Below are 19,983 nucleotides of genomic sequence, written 5' to 3' on the forward strand. Positions count from 1 at the left end.
ATTTTGTTTCGGGCAAGTAAAATTTTCTCCAACTTGCCCGAGGGCAACTTGGGCAAAAAATAAGCTTCGAGCCCTGCAGATACACACGCATACAGTTTAAATATCTTGCTGCCAAAATCGTGTTGCTGTGTAGTGATTAGGGCTGTAGTCAACCCCCAAAAGTCTTGGTCAACTTTCAGTCATCCAAATCTTAAACCGTCCGATTGTTCATTGGGGAGGAAAAAAACAGCCGTTATCTATTGACGGGCCTCATATCCTATGCTTTAAACTCAAATTGCATTTGTGTTGTCGTTTCTTTATTTTTAGGTAGAAGGCTTCATATACAGCCTTGTGTGAGTGGGACTGGAGCACCCTGTAGTCAATGCTAATCTGGCACTGGGATGCACCTAAATTTAAACAATGATAATATTGTCCTTGGCATCTTTACCAACTAAAAAGGGACAGGGCACCTCTCGCTGTTCTTTCAAAAAGGAAACTGTGGGTAATTCTGCTAGAACAGAATTAATTACAGTGTCCTTGCATTCGTCCACCGGTGTCTGTGCGGTGCACAACCTGCATATTGAGATATTTTTCTAAAAGTATAACATCCAACCATTTTACACCAAATTTTCAGTTTCAAACGTCTTTTCAAAATGTAATTGCAATTTCTTCATATTTTATCTTATTTTATATTCCAGTCCCTGGATGAAGACTGTACGTTGGAGGAAGAAGATGACGGACTAGTAGAAGAAGACGAAGATGAAATTGACCAGTTTAATGATGACACCTTTGGGGCTGGGGCTATAGGTTAGTTATGCTGTGTTGTATATCAGTTGGTGACATCTCCTGAAAATGTCCCATACTTTCCGGATTATCTACCACTACATTTTTTCCAATGCTTTGGTCCTTGCAGCTTCAAATGTGATCATAATATTTTACCGACTAACTACTCTTGTGAATAAAAGCGGTTGAAAAATGGATGGATCGATGGCTTCATGCCATCAATCGATTCACACAAAGTCTTTTCATATCCGACCAGTGAAATTGGCAAACACGTCACAGTTCGACTGTCCAATTCCACCCTCTTCATATCAGCTTACCGTTTTTTTCCGTGTATAGTGCGCCCCCATGTATAGTACGCACCCCTAAAAATGGCATGCTGATGCTGGAAAAAAGCTTGTACCCATGTATAATACGCACCCAATTTTTATGAATTCTTTTTAAAAAAAATTTTTTTTTTTTTTTTTTTTTTTTTTTTTAAGTCCCAATGATCGTCACACACGCAGGGAGGCAATGGGTCCCATTTTTATAGTCTTTGGTATGGTCTTAACTAGGCTGGATGTAATTTTTTTGTTGGCGTTGATTTCTCCGACTGCCCATAAACGCACCACCGCGCTTCGTGCGCGCACGGGACAGCAAACGAGCAGGTGATCGAGCAAGCGTCTGATACGAGAGCATTGCGGTCGCATGGAGCGTGTTTGAAGTGAACAGCAGAGAAGAAAGGAACAAGGCAAAGTGTTGTGAAATAAAATGCACAGAACGGATGCGCAAGACACGTCAGCTATATAAAGAGCGAGAGTTGTTTTCTTCCTATTAGTTTCAATTCACAGTTTAATTAGCAGTTTCAATCAGCAAATAACAAAATGCGTATTACAGGTAATATTTTATTTCACAACACTTTGCCTTGTTCCTTTGGTCTCTGCTGTTCATCCTAAAACACAAAGGCGCTCTTTAAGCAATGCTACAGTGAGCGCCCGGCGCGCTGCGGTTGCGCGACCGCACCAAATTAAGCTCCCTGCGCAGTGCGCACTGAGGTCCACTTAAATTTTAGAAAGTACATCAGGACTTTAAAAATATCTTCTAAATTTCAGCGACGGCTCTGTCACAATAATCGACCAGCCCGGTGCAGTTGGGCGGTCGGCGGCGCGCTACGGTTGAGCGTTCTCTCGCGCGCTCTCTCTCTCGCTCTCTCTCGCTCTCGCACACACGCAAACCGGATATCATACGGAGGCCGCCATTACAGAACGGATGAGCAAGACACGTCAGCTATATAAAGAGCGAGAGTTCAGTTCTCTACCTAAATCCGTATTACAGGTAATATTTTATTTCACAACACTTTGCCTTGTTCCTTTCTTCTCTGCTGTTCACTTCAAACACGCTCCATGCGCACGGAGCGCGGTGGTGCGTTTATGGGCAGTCGGAGAAATCAACGCCAACAAAAAAATTACATCCAGCCTAGTTAAGACCATACCAAAGACTATAAAAATGGGACCCATTGCCTCCCTGCGTGTGTGACGATCATTGGGACTTAAAAAAAAAAAAAAAAAAAAAATTAAAAAAAATTTTTTTTTTTTTTTTTTTGTACCCATGTATAATGCGCACCCCCGATTTTAGGACAATAAATTAGTAAAATTTTGCGCACTATACACGGAAAAAAACGGTAGTTGCGTTGGAGGCGTTGATGATGAAATATTTTACCAAGATTGGCCACATGCAAACATCATCACTTGTACATAGAGGACAGTGTCTCTAGATTGGCAGACGGTGGGCTTTGTTCCAACTACAGTTTAATCACACTCCTCAGCCTCCCCGGTAAGGTTTATTTAGGGGTGCTGGAGAGGAGGTTCTGTCGGAAGGTCGAATCTCAGATTCATGAGGAGCTTTTGTCCTGGCCGTGGAACAGTGGACCAGCCCTACACCTTCAGCATGGGAGTTTGCCCAACCAGTCTACATGTGTTTCGTGGACTTGGTCCACATTTCCAACAGTAAGTTTGGATTTGTTTCTGGTGAGGGCTGAACTCCATCAAGGCTCCCCGTTGTCACCGATTATGCTCATAACTTTTATGAACAGAATAGCAAGGCGCATCCGAGGTCTTGAGGGGGTTTTGTTTGGCGACCTCAGGATCACATTTGGGCATTTATCAGATGATACGGTGCTGTTGGCTTCTCAAAGCTGGAGCAGGAGATCGGCAGGCTGATCACTGCAGCGTTTGGTGTAATGCTGTAGTGGACTTGATTTACCGATTGATCTACTCTCACCTATGCTGATGAGCTATGGGTTGTGACTGAAAGAACGGCGAAATCGGTTTCCTCCTCAGGGTGTGCGGGCTTTCCCTTAGAGATAGGGTGAGAAGCTCAGTCATCCTGGAGGGACTCAGAGTCTCACCGCTGCTCCTCCATATTGAGAGGCACCAGATGAGCTGGCCTCTGATTAGAATGTCTCCTGGGTGCCTCCCTGGTGAGGTTTAGTGGAGGAGACCCCAGGGATGACCCAGGACACGCTGGAGAAATTATGTCTCTCAGAGGGCCTGGGAATGCCTTGGGCTCACCCGGGATGAGCTGGACTAACTGACCAAGTGTTCTTTGTCGTCCGTAAATTATGGTAATTTACAAATAAGAATTTCTGTAAATTATGGTAATATTTACAAATACCGTAATTTTCGGACTATAAGTCGCGTTTTTTTTTTTTTTTCATAGTTTGGGTGGGGGGGGGCGACTTATACTCAGGAGCGACTTATGTTTTTTTTTTTCAAAAATTTTCAAAAAAAAAAGAAAAAGGGAAACCGCGATAAACGAACCGCAATGTAGCAAGGGATTACTGTAATTTGAATTTCAAGTGACACCAAATCCCAAAGTAGTAGTAGAAGAAGGCGAAGCTGACGTCAGGGCGCACGCGCGGCGATGTTGACAAAGGACGAGGAATTTGATCAATGGATTTAATGATTTAGAGTGCACAGATGGTTTGATAACATTATTGCTTATATAATAGTTGTTTGATATATAATTTATATATCGTTATATGGGCCTGTGGAATATTTTGAAGTGCAAGAGCCGTCAGCGGCGCGCACGCATTGTTGACAAAGGACGATTGATGGATTTAATGATTTGGAGTGACGCAGATGGTTTTATTAACGTGTTATTTATGTAATAGTTTTTTGAATAACTCTGAATTTTACGTCAGGGCCGTTCTCAGCTCTTAGTTTGTGTTTATGTCACGTTAGCATAGCTATCGTTTAGCCTGTTGTTGCTCGTTCATGACTGTTCTTGGTGTTGGATTTTGTCGAATAAATTGCCCCCCAAAATGCGACTTATACTCCGGAGCGACTTATATATGTTTTTTTTTTCGCTTTTTTGGGCATTTTATGGCTGGTGCGACTTATACTCCGGTGCGACTTTTAGTCAGAAAATTACGGTAATAATTTTATTTTTGCAAAAGGAGTGTCTGTGAACAAACAACTAATTTGACTACTTTCTTCTTCCAGATGATGATTGGCAAGAGGAACATAAACGCCTTGCTGAGCTTGATGAGCGAGATGAACTCGGAGAGGGGCTTGGAATTGGAGTGAGCGTGAAAAAGGAATCAAATTCAGGAGCAGCTGAGGAAGATTCATCGTCCACCCATGTCACATCTGCAGCGGGCCATTTTCCCTATCACTCACCCTTCTCTTTACCCCAACACTCCTCTTCCTCTGGTATACACCAACCAGGTTAGTGATAACAAAGGAAACATATGCACTCAAATGGTCAAAAAGAAAACCTCTGTAGAAATAAGCGCACACCTTAATCTGTTAATTTAGACAAAATCTCAAATTGATCTATAAATCTTATTTTTAAATGTAAAGTTTGAAGACATTAATCAACAAATATAACTTTTTGAACCTTGAAATGGATTGTATTATAATTGACCATAAAGGAGACAAATTATGGATATTTAATTGTTTTTAATTGCTTCTTCATCTCTGGAGTGCTTGCTCACCCATGAAGTCTGAAATGACCCAATAATTTTATCTTTCGTAAAATGCCTACCGTATTTTCCGCCCTATAAGGCGCACCTAAAAACCTAAATTTTTATCAAAAGTCGACAGTGCGCCTTATAGTCCGGTGCGCCTTATGTATGGATCAATTGATGAATTTGTTGATCCATACTGGTTGTACACAGTGCTCTGCCAAAATGTTTTAGTACGACTAGTAAATTACAAGGTTGCATCGCTTCCCAACATTACGGTAACTGTAGTCAGGGGGCGTCACCGAATAGCTGTTGTACCCGCGAGGCTATTTCATTTCAAAATAGGCTGCTCCGTTAATGTTTCGAGTAAATCGATATGGAAGGGAAACATAGGTAAGTAGTACCAATGCGTTAGATCGAACTTTAGTCAGTTCCGATCATTTTATAGGAGATCGTTTGAGAAACGCGATTGTTTACACTTTGTTGAGGCTCATCGGAGATTGCGAGCTGAGGCTCATGGGATTTTGCGGACGGCTAATGCTATAACGATAGCTGCTATACGTGCGAGGCTATTTCATGTCAAAATAGGCTGCGCTGTCAATGTTTCGAGTAAATCTACGGATCGATATGGAAGGGAAACATAGGTAAGCAGTACCAATGCGTTAGATCGAACTTTAGTCACTTCTGATCATTTTATAGGAGATCGTTTGAGAAACGCGATTGTTTACACTTTGCTGAGGCTCATGGGAGATTGCGAGCTGAGGCTCATGGGAAATTGCGGATGGCTAATGCTATAACGATAGCTGCTATACGCGCGAGGCTATTTCATGTCAAAATAGGCTGCTCTGTTAATGTTTCGAGTAAATCTACGGATCGATATGGAAGGGAAACATAGGTAAGTAGTACCAATGCGTTAGATCGAACTTTAGTCAGTTCTGATCATTTTATAGGAGATCGTTTGAGAAACGCGATTGTTTACACTTTGCTGAGGCTCATGGGAGATTGCGAGCTGAGGCTCATAGGAAATTGCGGATAGCTAATGCTATAACGATAGCTGCTATACGCGCGAGGCTATTTCATGTCAAAATAAGCTGCTCTGTTAATGTTTCGAGTAAATCTACGGATCGATATGGAAGGGAAACATAGGTAAGTAGTACCAATGCGTTAGATCGAACTTTAGTCAGTTCCAATCATTTTATAGGAGATCGTTTGAGAAACGCGATTGTTTACCGAGGGCTCATTAGTTAATGGCTAGTGGATGCATACCGCAACCCTAGTCAACCTGGTTTTCAAATTCCTCTGGCATGTACGGCTTCTGCTTAATTGGCAAAAGGATGATGAGGAAAATTTCCTCCTGGACCCCAAAAGTTTAAGAACGTGCATTGCATCAGTCTTTCAGAATAAAACTTTCAACAAGAAAAATCAGTAGCAAAATGAGAAAGAGAGGAATTCACTGGGGAGCCAAGGGGGCGCCAGCCTGCAAAAGTTTGGGAACCATTGGGCTAAACGATAGGTATGCTAACGTGACATAAACACAAACGAAGAGCTGAGAACGGGCCTGACGTAACATTCAGAGTTATTCAAATAACTATTACATAAATAACACTCCAATTCATCGATCGTCCTTTATGGAAACGATGCCACGTATGCGCCGCGCCGCTGATGTCTAAATATTCCACAGACCCATATAACGATATATCAAGTATATGTTAAATAACTATCATATAAACAACAATATTATCAAACCATCTGTGTCACTCAAAATCATTAAATCCATCGATCAAATTCCTCGTCCTTTGTCAACAACGCCGCGTGTGCGCCTTGACGTCAGCCTCGTCGTTATTCCACGGATCTAGTATATAACCATATTATAGCGTTAACAAAGTACAAGGAAAGACGTGGGTTTGGTAAACGTCTCTTTATTTAACAAAACAAGAGTTCAACGAGCCAACAAGTACTGAACTGTAACGATAAAAACATATACAAGTTGCTATACGAAATAAAATATATCAAATAACCAGAGATGGGACCAAGTCACACATGTGCAAGTCTCAAGTAAGTCTCAACCTTCAAGTTTCAAGTAAGTCGCAAGTCATTTTTTTCTTGGGCAAGTCAAGTCCTTAAATAGGTCAAGTCAAGTCCAAGTCAAGTCCTTAAATAGGTCAAGTCAAGTCCAAGTCAATTCCTTAAATAGGTCAAATATATCAAGTCAAGTCCAAGTCAAGTTAACTGTAGTTTTTATTTATTAACTTGCTCCATATTAAGTCATATTTACTTAATTCAGTTTCATCATCAGATTCATTGCATTAAAGCTATATATACACACACCTATTTAGATAAATGAAAAGCACTTACTTGGCAGAATGGCTCTTCAGATGACGGACAAAGTTTGAAGTTGTCGTCTGGCTGTCCGAAATGTTTTTGTTGCATATCTCGCACTGTGCTGTCCGTCTTTTGCCGTCATAAAAGTAATTGCGATAGCCGAAGGTGTTTACTCGCGGTACCACTCTCGCTGACATGTTTGCGCTTGTCTGATATAAAGGGGCGTGATTCTCCAATAAACACGTTAGGTAGGTAGAGAGGGCACGACTGATTGATTGACAGGGTAGGAATCCAATCATGACAACGCCATTCTCAGCCTGCCCTCCTACCGTGTTATCGATATTATTTTTTTAAATGTATTATTAATTATATATTCAAACTGAAAACATAAACTAAATAACACTGAAGTCATTCAAGTCATCGTGTCTCAAGTCAAGTCCCGAGTCTTTAACTTCCAAGTCCAAGTCGAGTCTCAAGTTTTTTTCATTTTTTGTCAAATCAAGTCACAAGTCATCAAAACAGCGACTCGAGTCGACTCGAGCCCAAGTCACAGTGACTTGAGTCCCCATCTCTGCAAATAGCTATAACATAAATAGTTCACCACCACACGGCCCCAAGCATCGGCGTGGACTTCCAGGTGTGTGGCGGCGTGGACTTCCATCCCCGGAGGTGGCACTTCTAGCCACGGAGGTGGAAAAGAGCTCCATAGAATAGGACCGCGTGTGCGTAAAAGTCATGTCCGAGCCCCATCCACCGTCCCCGGACAGCCACCCGGCCGAGCGCCGGCCCCCGACTTCCATCCACGGAGGTGAAAGAGAGCTCCGTAGAGTAGGACCGGGCGTGCGTAAAAGCCATGTTCGAGCCCCATCCACCGTCCGTCCCTGGACAGCCACCCGGCCGAGCGCCAAACACAAAAGTGAAGAACTAACTTTTCACTATTCCTTTTTTTTTTACCAGGAAAATGAAAGAAGTTAGCATTTATTTTACCCATACATTGGGCCAAGCACCCTCCCCTCCATGTCTTGGTTGATGAAATGAGCAGCCTCTCTGCAGCTGAAGTGTCTTGTCAAGCCTGTCTATATCCAATTTTGAGAGGCTTAATGTAAGCTGAATTGTTCATATGTCTTTATATATTCAATTGAAATTGAATTTGAAATTGAAATAAGTCAAATGAACCCTTACCAATTTCTCAGAACGTGTCATATTTGCTTATGTTGGTGACTGGTGAAAGGAAAGGAAGACAGGCATGACGGTGCACTTCAGCTGCAGAGAGGCTGCTCATTTCTCTTAAATCAGCCATGGAGAGGCTATCCTTTTAAAATGTTGAAGTAGTCATAAGTAGAAATGTTTGCCAATTTTGGTGCCAATCCATAGCTGTTTTTGGACATTTAAGCGATAGTCTGTACAATGATTTCCAACGGGGAAATTGTGATCCCTTCCTTCTGTGACATCAGGCTATGTCAAATCAAGCAGATTCTGCACAAAAAAGTGGACATCAGTAAGTCCACGCCACTCTGCTCCAAAATACCGTTAAATCTCTTCTGATTTTTTTCTTTCCAGCGGAGAATTGCGATACTGACATAATTTTTAATACAGTCCTACCACATAAGTGCCAATGTTGGATCGCATTACCCTCCCTTAAAACTACATTTAAAAATAAAAGCTAATTAAAAATCAGAATCTACGTATATTAAACTTAGCAGCTATGAAGACAAACAGAAAAGTTGTGTAAAAATTGATAAGTGACTTCCGGAGGAAATCAACTGCACTGGAGTATGTCTGGAGCTCTCCGAGTACAGGGTACCGAATACAAATGCACACACCATGTCATTTTTGCTTCACTTCACAATTTGCTTCTTTGAGTTAGTCTGTCACATGCAATCTCAACAAAATACATTTAGGTTTGTGATTGTGAGGTCACAAATGTGATGAAGTTAAAGCAGTGCTTCTCAATTATTTTCTGTTACGCCCCCCCCTAGCAAGAAGAAAACTATTCGCGCCCCCCCCTCCCCACCGTGACTATCCTAACTTGTCTTGTAAGTCGTAAAATGTTGCACTGTCGCAAACGTGACAGAAGTAACAATAGAGCGCCAATGCCGCCTGCTGTAGTAGATGCGCAATTACACTTTATTCAAGTACTGCCAAAAAAAAAGCCTGTTCCCCAGGGTCACACGCGCCCCACTATTTGAGAAGCACTGAGTTAAAGAGATATGAATATTTTTTGAAGCACCGTGTGTGAGCAATACGCTGGACCCAAACCCTGCATATTATTGTTGCCATTTGCTACCAGATGTGGAAGATGGAAGAAAGGAAGGTCACTTGGCTGAGTCATTGGCAAGACTTGTCCTGGAAGCTGACCCTGCTATTGCTGGAGTCGGATCAGCAGAGAGGCCTGTTTTTATCAAAAACCAAAGGTTGGGCCATGACTTGAGGCCCAGGGTTCTGCACCAACCTTCCCCCATTTCACATTCACCTCATCCCCACCAACAGCCCCATCAGCATCAACAGCCTCCTGGGTCCTCCACCTCAGGTGAGAAGTAAAAACAATCATACAAGTGTGTGTTCTCAACACCATTGTCACACATGACAATTGAATGTATGGAACGTGGTACAATGTTAGTCTTGTGAAATGTAGTTTCATTCTATGACCTGCTTGACTGAAATATTTTCTTGCACCACTCCAGGCCATACTCCACCAATGCTCACCTACCAACAGCAGCAACATTTACTTCGTTCTGCACCAGGTTCCATTGGCCAGGTTAGTTTTCAATTGTACTCATTATTAGGCAAATTGTTGTGGCTCAGTGAAGATCTACACTTACTTGCCAAATATGGAACAGTGATTCGCCTGCATGCATGAGTGTGTGATTAAGCAAAGAAAACATGTTTTATTTGGGTAACATACTGCCAGAACATTACTTAAAACGATTGCTTCAGCTTCAACTATACATCACACTTTTCTGCAAATTTTGGCTGGTCTGTGACATTCGGGTCCAAATTATGTTTATTAAAATTACATCTAGAATTGTCATTTGCCAATTGTCAAAAGATACAAGACAAAATTGAGTAGTAGTAGTCATGAATTACTGCCGGTGTCACCGTCATAGCATGCTAAAGAAAATGACTACTGTACCAAGTGTTTGCCAACCGTCAAAAGAAAAAAAATTGGAAGCAGATGAAAGAATAGTAGTCAAGGCAACAAATGCAGTAGTGTTCAGAGTAATAGTAGTGCTATGTAACTACAAAGATTAATCCAGGTTTTGAGTGTGTTTTTTATTGTTACAACTTACTAGTAGATTCTCACAAACAAGACCATTCACAATATGTACTCTCGTAAGGCTGTGAAATTGCACTATAAGTAAGGAAAAGTAGAGAACGGATGCTCACAAGAAGAGTAGTCTATGACATTCAGTCAATTTGACGATTTTGCGATTCAGGTGTCTATTAAAAGATGGAACCAGCATCCGGTGACCGTGCTTTGGGACGATCAAGACATTGTTCAGAAGAACAGTTAAAAGGGTTTGGTTAAAAAGATGATGAGAGAGGGAAAAACCTATACACAGGTGCAACTCTCAATTTTGACGATACCATTTAGTCAAGATGCTTCGTTATATCAGACAAGGCAGACTTATTTAGCGGTATCTTTCGGCTCGCCTCTCTCGCCAAACAACCTATCGAGGCAAACACACCACTCTATTTTTGTCAGCATCAGATCTGTGCGTAGCGGAGGAGACGTTTGTGTGTGACTGTCACTAATTACCGTATTGGCCCAAATATAAGACAACCCTGATTATAAGACGACCCCCTCTTTTTCCAGACTCAAGTTTGAAAAAAGACTTTTTGAACACTAAATTTAATTTTTTAGACACAAAATACCGTAATTTTTGGACTATACGTCGCTCCGGAGTATAAGTCGCATCATGGGGGGCAATTTATTCGACAAAATCTAACACCAAGAACAGACATGAACGAGCAACAACAGGCTAAACGATACGGTATGCTAACGTGACAAACACAAACGAGGAGCTGAGAACGGGCCTGACGTAACATTCATTTATTTAAAAAAACTATTACATAAATAACACGTTTATAAAACCATCTGTGTCACTCCAATTCATTAAATCCATCGATCGTTCTTTGTCAACAATGCCGTGTGCCACGCCGCAGTTCAAATTATTCCACAGGCCCATACAACGATATATAAACTATATTTTAAATAACTATCACATAAACAACAATATTACCAAACCATTTGTGTCACTCCAAATCATTAAATCCATCGATCAAATTTCTCGTCTTTTATCAATTGTCCTTTGTCAACAATGCCGTGTGCCACGCCGCAGTTCAAATTATTCCACAGGCCCATACAACAATATATAAACTATATTTTAAATAACTATCACATGAACAACAATATTATCAAACCATTTGTGTCACTCCAAATCATTAAATCCATCGATCAAATTTGTCGTCCTTTATGTCATCCTGGTGACAGAGGACATGTCCAGAGGATATGGCGCTTTAAAGTGTTAATTACTTTATTTGATTTTTTTCTCTCTATTTTTCATGTTTTGAATATGTTCAAGATAAAGATATCAAAGCATGTGAAGTGATCAACTATACTAAAAATAACATGTGAAGTGGTCAACTATACTTGTAAGTGATGTGTTAATGATCAAGTAAAAATCTGTGAAAAAAAAACACAAGTCGCTCCTGAGTATAAGTCGCCCCCCGCCCAAACTATGGAAAAAAAACGCGACTTATAGTCCGAAAATTACGGTAATTACAGTACATCTGAAACAAATATTCGAGAGAAAAAGCATGTTATTTTGCCTCATTCAAATCATGCAAAAACTGTATCACATCTTAATATCTGAACATTTAAATATGTAAACTAAAGTGCAATCACATTTGTAAATGAATGGCTTCTGGTTTTTGAAATGTAAATAAACCAATCTACTGTGATAAAACAACAAAATCGCAATAACTGCATTAACCATCAAAGTGAAGTCTAACTAACTGTAGTCTTGAAACAATCTGAATAAGGAAAAACATTGCAATAAAATAATGCAAACTGGTTTAAACTTGAGAGTAGCTGACATCTGTCATGTCAGAACATTACTCCTCACAAACATCCTCTGCCTCGCTGTGGACAGTGTCACTGTCCTCACATTTTCTGTTATCTCTTCTCTTATTTTCTTCTCTTTTCTTTCTTACCGCTATTTTTTTATTTTCTTCGTCCTACCGCTATTTTTCGTTTTCTTCTTCGTGACGGGTTCGCTTTGGCCTGGGGAGTTAAGTTCAGCATTCGCTTTAAAGATATCTGCCGCCATCTATCCTTGTGAATGGGTATAATGTGTAGACCCCGAATGTAAGACGACCCCCACTTTTTCAGTCTTATTTCAATGCAAAAAAATACCGTCTTATATTCGGGCCAATATGGTACATTGCTTAAATAAACTATTGTGTGGCTTTGTAGTTTGTACCCTTTAAATGTTCAGAAAATAAATGAAACTCATCTTGTCAAGCAATACCAGATCAGCTCAAAATCACGTCATTGGCTCCAATAATCGAGACATCCTTATTTCAAAATTATGTTGCTAACACCGCCATCAAATTATGAATATACAAATTTATTGCTCTTCTGTCATTTTAAACTTTATTTAAAACTTGTTTTACCTTGCTACACACTGTTTAAAGCTCAAGAGCAGAAAACAATACATAACTACCGGGTCAGCCATGTGAGTCTTTAATATACAGTATACAAATATGTCCTTGCAGCAGCTTGTTTATTTGTTTAAGCTGTCTATATGGTGATGGTCATATTTATTCATTTCCCCCTCATCGCTCTAAGATGAACTCACGCAATATCTGGGAGAACAGTATGGGGTTTGGACCAGTCAGTGTTAGCCCTGGATTAGTTACACACATGGAGGTGAGTGATTTTTTTTTTTCTACTTCTTTTCATTATTATTATACAGATTTTAGAAGACAGATTTTTGACCACTAAGAATTTTGTGTATCGTATGGAATTGAAAATTACCGTATTTTCCGCACTATTAGGCGCACCTAAAAACTTACATTTTACTAAAAAAAACACAGTGCGCCTTATAATGCAGAGCGCCTTATATATGGATAAATTGATGAATTTGTTGATCCATACTGGTTGTACACAGTGCTCTGCCAAAATGTTTCAGTACGTTTTAGTACGACTAGTATATTACAAGGTCGCATCGCTTCCCAACATTACGGCAACTGTAGTCAGGGGTCGCCACCGAATAGCTGTTGTACCCGCGAGGCTATTTCCTTTCAAAATAGGCTGCTCCGTTAATGTTTCGAGTAAATTTATGGATTGATATGGAAGGAAAACATAGGTAAGCTGTACCAATGTGTTAGATCGAACTTTAGTCAGTTCTGATCATTTTATAGGAGATCGTTTGAGTAACGCGATTGTTTACACTTCGCTGAGGCTCATGGGAGATTGCGAGCTGAGGCTCATGGGAATTTGCGGTGCGCCTAATAGTGCGGAAAATACGGTAATGAAGCCATGTTACAATGTCGGAACTTTTTTTTTTTTTAATTATTGTTTTAGCTTTTACTTCTTTATCAACAGCAAAGAGAAATGGATGTAGGCCCTTACTTTTGGTGTATGGTTAAGAAACACTAACGGGTCGCAATTGGAACATTGGAGACATTCCTATGGGAGAACCTTTGTAGGAAAAAGCTTGACCGCTCTGATACAAAATGTAAATTTTAATTTAACTTTCAAAAGGAGGGGTGTCAAACGTACAGCAAGCCAAAACCAGCCCGTCCAGTGGTCCATTCAAACCCTTGTGGAGGATTTTGGCAAAGTAGAACACATTAACTGCAAATTACAGATTTACAACATAATGATAATTAATGTGATTTTCTATTTAGTATGTACTTTGTTATTTACACTTTAACATTGGGACAATTTAGAGTAGTTGCTATTGACTTCATTTACATTAAGTCAAAATGTTGGTAAAGATCAAAATTCTGGTTTTGGAAACGTTCGGTGTAACCTGTTAACATGCGCGAGTTACTCCCACATTTGAATATCCCGATTTAATATCTACGTGGCCTTTTGAAACCTGAACACTGCCAATATACAGTATCTCACAAAAGTGAGTACACCCCTCTCATTTCTGCAATGTTTTAATTATATCTTGTCATGGGACAACACTGAAGAAATGACACTTTGATCCAATGTTAAGTAGTCACTGTAGAGCTTGGATAGCAAAGTAAATTTATTGTCAGTGCCTCCCCAGTCATGAACCTCACGCACGTCACTGATATAAAAGTTTAATTTTTGGGCAAGAATCAACAACAAGTGGGACACAATCGTGAAGTGGAACAAAATGTATTGGATAATTTAAACTTTTTAACAAATAAAAAACTGAAGAGTGGGGCGTGCAATATTATTCGGCCCCCTTGCGCTAATACTTTGTAGCGCCACCTTTTGCTGCAATTACAGCTGCAAGTCGCTTGGGGTATGTCTCATCAGTTTTGCACATCGAGAGACTGGAATTCTTGCCCATTCTTCCTTGCAAAACAGCTCAAGCTCAGTGAGGTTGGATGGAGAGCGTTTGTGAACAGCAGTCTTCAGCTCTTTCCACAGATTCTCGATTGGATTCAGGTCTGGACTTTGACTTGGCCATTCTATCACCTGGATAAATCTATTTGTGAACCATTCCATTGTAGATTTGGCTTTATGTTTTGGATCATTGTCCTGTTGGAAGAGAAATCTCCGTCCCAGTCTCAGGTCTTTTGCAGACTCCAACAGGTTTTCTTCCAGAATGGTCCTGTATTTGGCTCCATCCATCTTCCCATCAATTTTAGCCATCTTCCCTGTCCCTGCTGAAGAAAAGCAGGCCCAAACCATGATGCTGCCACCACCATGTTTGACAGTGGGGATGGTGTGTTCAGGCTGATGAGCTGTGTTGCTTTTACGCCAAACATATCGTTTTGCATTGTGGCCAAAAAGTTCGATTTTGGTTTCATCTGACCAGAGCACCTTCTTCCACACGTTTGGTGTGTCTCCCAGGTGGCTTGTGGCAAACTTTAAACGAGACTTTTTATGGATATCTTTGAGAAATGGCTTTCTTCTTGCCACTCCAGATTTGTGCAGTGCACGACTGACCTGTCCTATGGACAGACTCTCCCACCTCAGCTGTAGTTATCTGCAGTTCATCCAGAGTGATCATGGGCCTCTTGGCTGCATCTTTGATCAGTCTTCTCTTTGTTTGAGATGAAAGTTTGGAGGGACGGCCGGGTCTTGGTAGATTTGCAGTGGTCTGATACTCCTTCCATTTCAATATAATTGCTTGCACGGTGCTCCTTGAGATGTTTAAAGCTTGGGAAATCTTTTTGTATCCAAATCCGGCTTTATACTTCTCCACAACAGTATCTCGGAGGCTATCAAAGAGCAGGTGGATTTATACGGATACTTGATTACACACAAGTGCATTCTATTTATCATCATCAGTCATTTAGGACAAGTAAAGGGGCCGAATAATATTGCACGCCCCACTTTTCCGTTTTTTATTTGTTAAAGTTTAAATCATCCAATAAATTTCGTTCCACTTCACGATTGTGTCCCACTTGTTGTTGATTCTTGACAAAAAATTAAAATTTTATATCTTTATGTTTGAAGCCTGAAATGTGGCGAAATGTTGAAAGGTTCAAGGGGGCCGAATACTTTCGCAAGGGACTGTGTATATGTACCGTAATTTTCGGACTATAAGTCGCGTTTTTTTTCATAGTTTGGGTGGGGGGGGCGACTTATACTCTAGAGCGACTTATATACATATACATGTTTTTTTTCACTTTTTTGGGCTTTTTATGGCTGGTGCGACTTAAACTCCGGTGCAATTTATAGTCCGAAAATTACGGTGTATATATATATATATATATATATATATATATATATATACACACACACACACACATACAGTAATCCCTCGCTACATCGCGGCTCGTTTATCCCGGTGTCACTACATCGCGGATATTTTTTCCAAATTAAAAAAAAATTTAAAAGTCAAACTAAAACTTCTAAATTGAGCAGCCAGCAGAAGGCAAGGAGTGTCCACACAATTGCAGTGCGCACACTTGTACCTTTTTATAAAAACATTGTTATAATAATAAGAGTTCTAAAAACATATTTACAGTATGTACACTTGTACCTTGTTATAAAAATGTATACAGCAGAACCTTGGTTTTTGAGCGTTCCAGTTCTCGAACAAATTGGAGTTCGAACGAAAAATTCGAAATTTTTTTGCTTCCGATGTCGAACAAAGATTTGGAGGTCGAACCTCGCAAGATGAGCCGAGAAAACCCGACCGCGCGGCCCGGATGCTGACTGACTCCGTTCGTTGTTATTGTATTTTTGTTACTTTGAGGATTGTATTAAAGAAAGCAAGTGGGAGCAGTAAAGCTGCTGATGGTGAAAAGAGGAAAGTAGTGCGCAAAACCGTTGAGTTTAAGAAAGAATAGCAAAATATGAATCTGGTGTGCGTGTGTCCGAGTTAGCTAAGGAGTTTTTCATGGCAAAATCAACGATAAGCACCATCCTAAAACACAAAGACGCTCTTCAAGCAAGTGATGTTGCTAAAGGATCGACTGTGCTTAGCAAACAAAGGCCACAAGTATTGGAAGAAGTGGAGAAACTGTTGCTAATTTTCATAAACGAGCAACAGTTAGTGGAGGATAGTGTTAGCGAGGGACGCCATTTGTGGCAAAGCGAGACATCTCTTTGATGACCTTAAAAAAAGTGTTTTTTTTTTAGTCTTGGAACGGATTACATTTTTTTCCATTATTTGTAATGGGAAAAATAGATTCAGAATTCGAACAAATCACTACTTGATCTTGTTTTGTCTCTTCTATGTGTCAATTACATGGCATTATTTGCCTGGCGGATAGGACATGCGATTAACACACCACTCTTCTCTCCAGTGACCGTGTCACATATCCCTCGCACAACAGCGGGCCACAGCCTTTATACGAGTGTATAAAAGTGATAAAGTCATCACAAAAATCACGAAAAATCCATAGATACGCCGCACCGGACGACAAGCCGCAGGGTTCAAAACTTGAACAAAAAATAGCGGTTTATAGTCCGGAAATTACCGTAATCTGGCACATTTTTTATGTGTTATGAGATTAATTACATTGTTGTTTTAATACCCCATGCTTGTTTTTGGATGGCTCTTCAGGACAGTCCATTAATGTCAATAATAAAAGAGGTGGGACTTCCAAAACGTCCATCTCAGGGGAGGAACGATGGACGGGATCTGTCAGAAAGGGTTCCACCTCCACGCTCCTCTTCTCCTGTGATTGGCTCCCCTCCAGTCAGGGCAGTGCCCATTGGAACTCCGCCGAAGCAACCAATAAGTCACGCCTTAAATCATCAGGTACAAAGCAGATCACAGCTTCCAGGGATACATTTCTTTTTTTTCTTGCTTGTTTGAGTTTCTTTACAGAAGATTTTGTTTTAGAAACAGACAAGACTACATGTATGAGCTAACTAAAACCTTTATTTACAGAAATTGGCTAAGTCATGTCAGAATTCAGATGTTACTGTTGGCCATTTATCAAGATTACAAGAAGCTTTTTGCAATCCTGCTAATAGCTACTACAGGTGCAACGAATAAAAAAAACTCACAGTTCAGACCGAATCACGGATTTGAGTCACAATTCTGACAGTTTTTCAGATCAGCAAAAAAATATTTGAAGAAAAAAAGGGAGGAGGATGAAAGTGCTACTGTGGATCAAAAACGTTGAATGCGTAGTCATGTCAACGCTTAACAGGTGCTTTTCAAGCTTGATGGCCAAAAAATAGTGAATTAAAAGCATAGGAGAAGCTAAGGCACTCTAGCAGAGGAATTTATTGCCAACGTTTCAGCTGTCTGAATTAGGGCTAATTGAAGCATCACTGGTTTGCAGCCTATTTAAAACAAAAAGCAGTCATGTGATGGTATCTCGTGATGAATAAGTCACAATTTTGCTCAAATTATTCGGCAGTAAATCTTCTGGTCATTATTTCACCCACTGTTTTTTCCCCTACTAATTCTATGATTTGGGCATGTGCTACAATGCTGACCTTTGACCTTCACTAGTGTAAAAATAGAGAATAATTGCCATCTCCACATTTAGACCATTACAAGTGTGTTTCAATAAGAATAGCAACAACAAAAATAACGCAGATTACTGGCAGGAGGAGCCATTTTTCAGAACAGTTAACATACCAAAAAAAAAAATAGATGCATGTCACTGGTCAGCGAACAGGCCCGTGAGCTATTGAAGTGGTCCTTTGGGGGCTGCGGGCACCACATTTGGTGATACCTGACTTGCATGATCCACAAGAGTTTTCAAGTTCCTCTGCTCTCTGTACTGCTAATGTTTCCTTCAGGCGAACAGATTTTTTTTCACCAACCAATTTGCTGACCATGTGCTACCCAAACCCTGATTGGTGATCCGTTACAGATCACCGATCAAGAGGTTCCGTTGCACCACTAGTAGCTACTCTGTTTTATCCACACTAAAACTGTTTTCTTCTTCTGTTTGTTTCTTTGTTTGTGTGTATGAAGATTCATCATCCTACAGCAGTTCATGTGAGAGCCCCAATCCAGCACAGATACCCTCCTCCTTTCCCTGAACGTTTGTCACCCAACACTCTGCTCAATTTCGCTGTGAGTTTTTTTTCCCTACCTTCTTTGATGGGTATCAATGCCACACACTGCTTTTGTGTTACATCATCTAATTTTACCTTTTGCATCAGTGTGAATCACTCTATTTCAAGTATCTTTCGATACGGTCAATCATTTATGTCATTTTCAGTTGGCAGTATGTGGCAAAATGGCCACCTTCTGAGATGGATAAAACTGGATAGATTTTGCTATTTAATTCATATTACACAACTGCGATATTGATGACAGAGATGAAGATTTTCTTCCGATCGGCAGATTTCCAACTTTTTCAGACCAAAAATAACCACTTTCGACATAAGCGCAAATCTATTGAGAAACTTCTCAGGAGAAACCGTAAAGCAATTGATTGATCGTTATTTTAGCAATTTGATAAATAATCCCAAAATAATTGGTTTTCAAATTCAATCTGATTACATACAGTACAGGCCAAAGGTTTCATTCGATGCTCATTCAATGCATTCTTATTTCAGGACTATATACGTGTAGATTCTGACTGAAGGCATCAAAACCTTGAATAACACATGCGGATGTGCATACTTAACAAAAAAAAGGTGAAATAACTGAAAACATGTTTTGTATTTTAGTTTCTTCAAAATAGCTCCCTGTTGCTTCTTTGCACACTTTTGCCATTCTCTCAACGAGCTTTAAGAGGTTGTCACCTGAAGTTTTTGCCTCACAGTGTGCCTGATCAGGGTTAATTAATGGAATTTCTTGCTTCATCAATTGGGTTGTGCACATCAGTTTTTTGTGCAGAAGTCAGGTTAATACACAGCCGATCGACAGTCCTATTGGACAACTATTCAAATTCAAATTATGGCAAAAACAATCCGCTAACTAAACAAATATAAGTTGCCGTCATTACTTAAAGAAATGAAGACCAGTCGTAGAACTGCAAAAACTTTAAATGTGTCCCCATGTAGAGTCACAAAAACTATCAAGCGTGACAATGAAACTGAAACAGATGAGAACCAACCTAGTGAAGGAAGACCAAGAGTCACCTTGGCTTCACCCGAGTCACCAGCCTTAGAAATTGAAAGTTAACAGCACCTCAGATCATAGACCAGATGAATGCCATGCACAGTCCTAGTGGCAGACCCATCTCTAGAACAACTATTAAAAGGAGACTGCTTGAATCTGGCCTTCGTGGTCAAGTAGCCCCTACTTGACCATGAGAGAGGCAACAAGTAGAAGAGATTTCTGCGACAGATGACCTGGCCTCCAACATTCACC

At 40.3% G+C, this 19,983-nt stretch overlaps 1 protein-coding gene across 2 annotated transcripts in view; it reads left to right on the forward strand.

Annotated features, from left to right (window-relative positions):
- patl1 (PAT1 homolog 1, processing body mRNA decay factor) overlaps nt 1-19,983 on the forward strand; it is a 51,847-nt gene that overhangs the window by 1,773 nt on the left and 30,091 nt on the right. Inside the window, exons 2-8 of one of the 2 annotated variants that reach the window (XM_061274072.1) lie at nt 678-786; nt 4,242-4,466; nt 9,318-9,557; nt 9,712-9,785; nt 12,882-12,962; nt 17,260-17,457; nt 18,634-18,735. In XM_061274072.1, the coding sequence (XP_061130056.1) occupies nt 678-786; nt 4,242-4,466; nt 9,318-9,557; nt 9,712-9,785; nt 12,882-12,962; nt 17,260-17,457; nt 18,634-18,735 (1,029 nt within the window). The remainder of the gene's footprint in view (nt 1-677; nt 787-4,241; nt 4,467-9,317; nt 9,558-9,711; nt 9,786-12,881; nt 12,963-17,259; nt 17,458-18,633; nt 18,736-19,983) is intronic. The other variant, XM_061274073.1, reaches the window with a different exon arrangement.

The sequence above is a fragment of the Syngnathus typhle genome, linkage group LG3, assembly GCF_033458585.1.
Source record: "Syngnathus typhle isolate RoL2023-S1 ecotype Sweden linkage group LG3, RoL_Styp_1.0, whole genome shotgun sequence".
Taxonomy (NCBI): Eukaryota; Metazoa; Chordata; class Actinopteri; order Syngnathiformes; family Syngnathidae; genus Syngnathus; species Syngnathus typhle.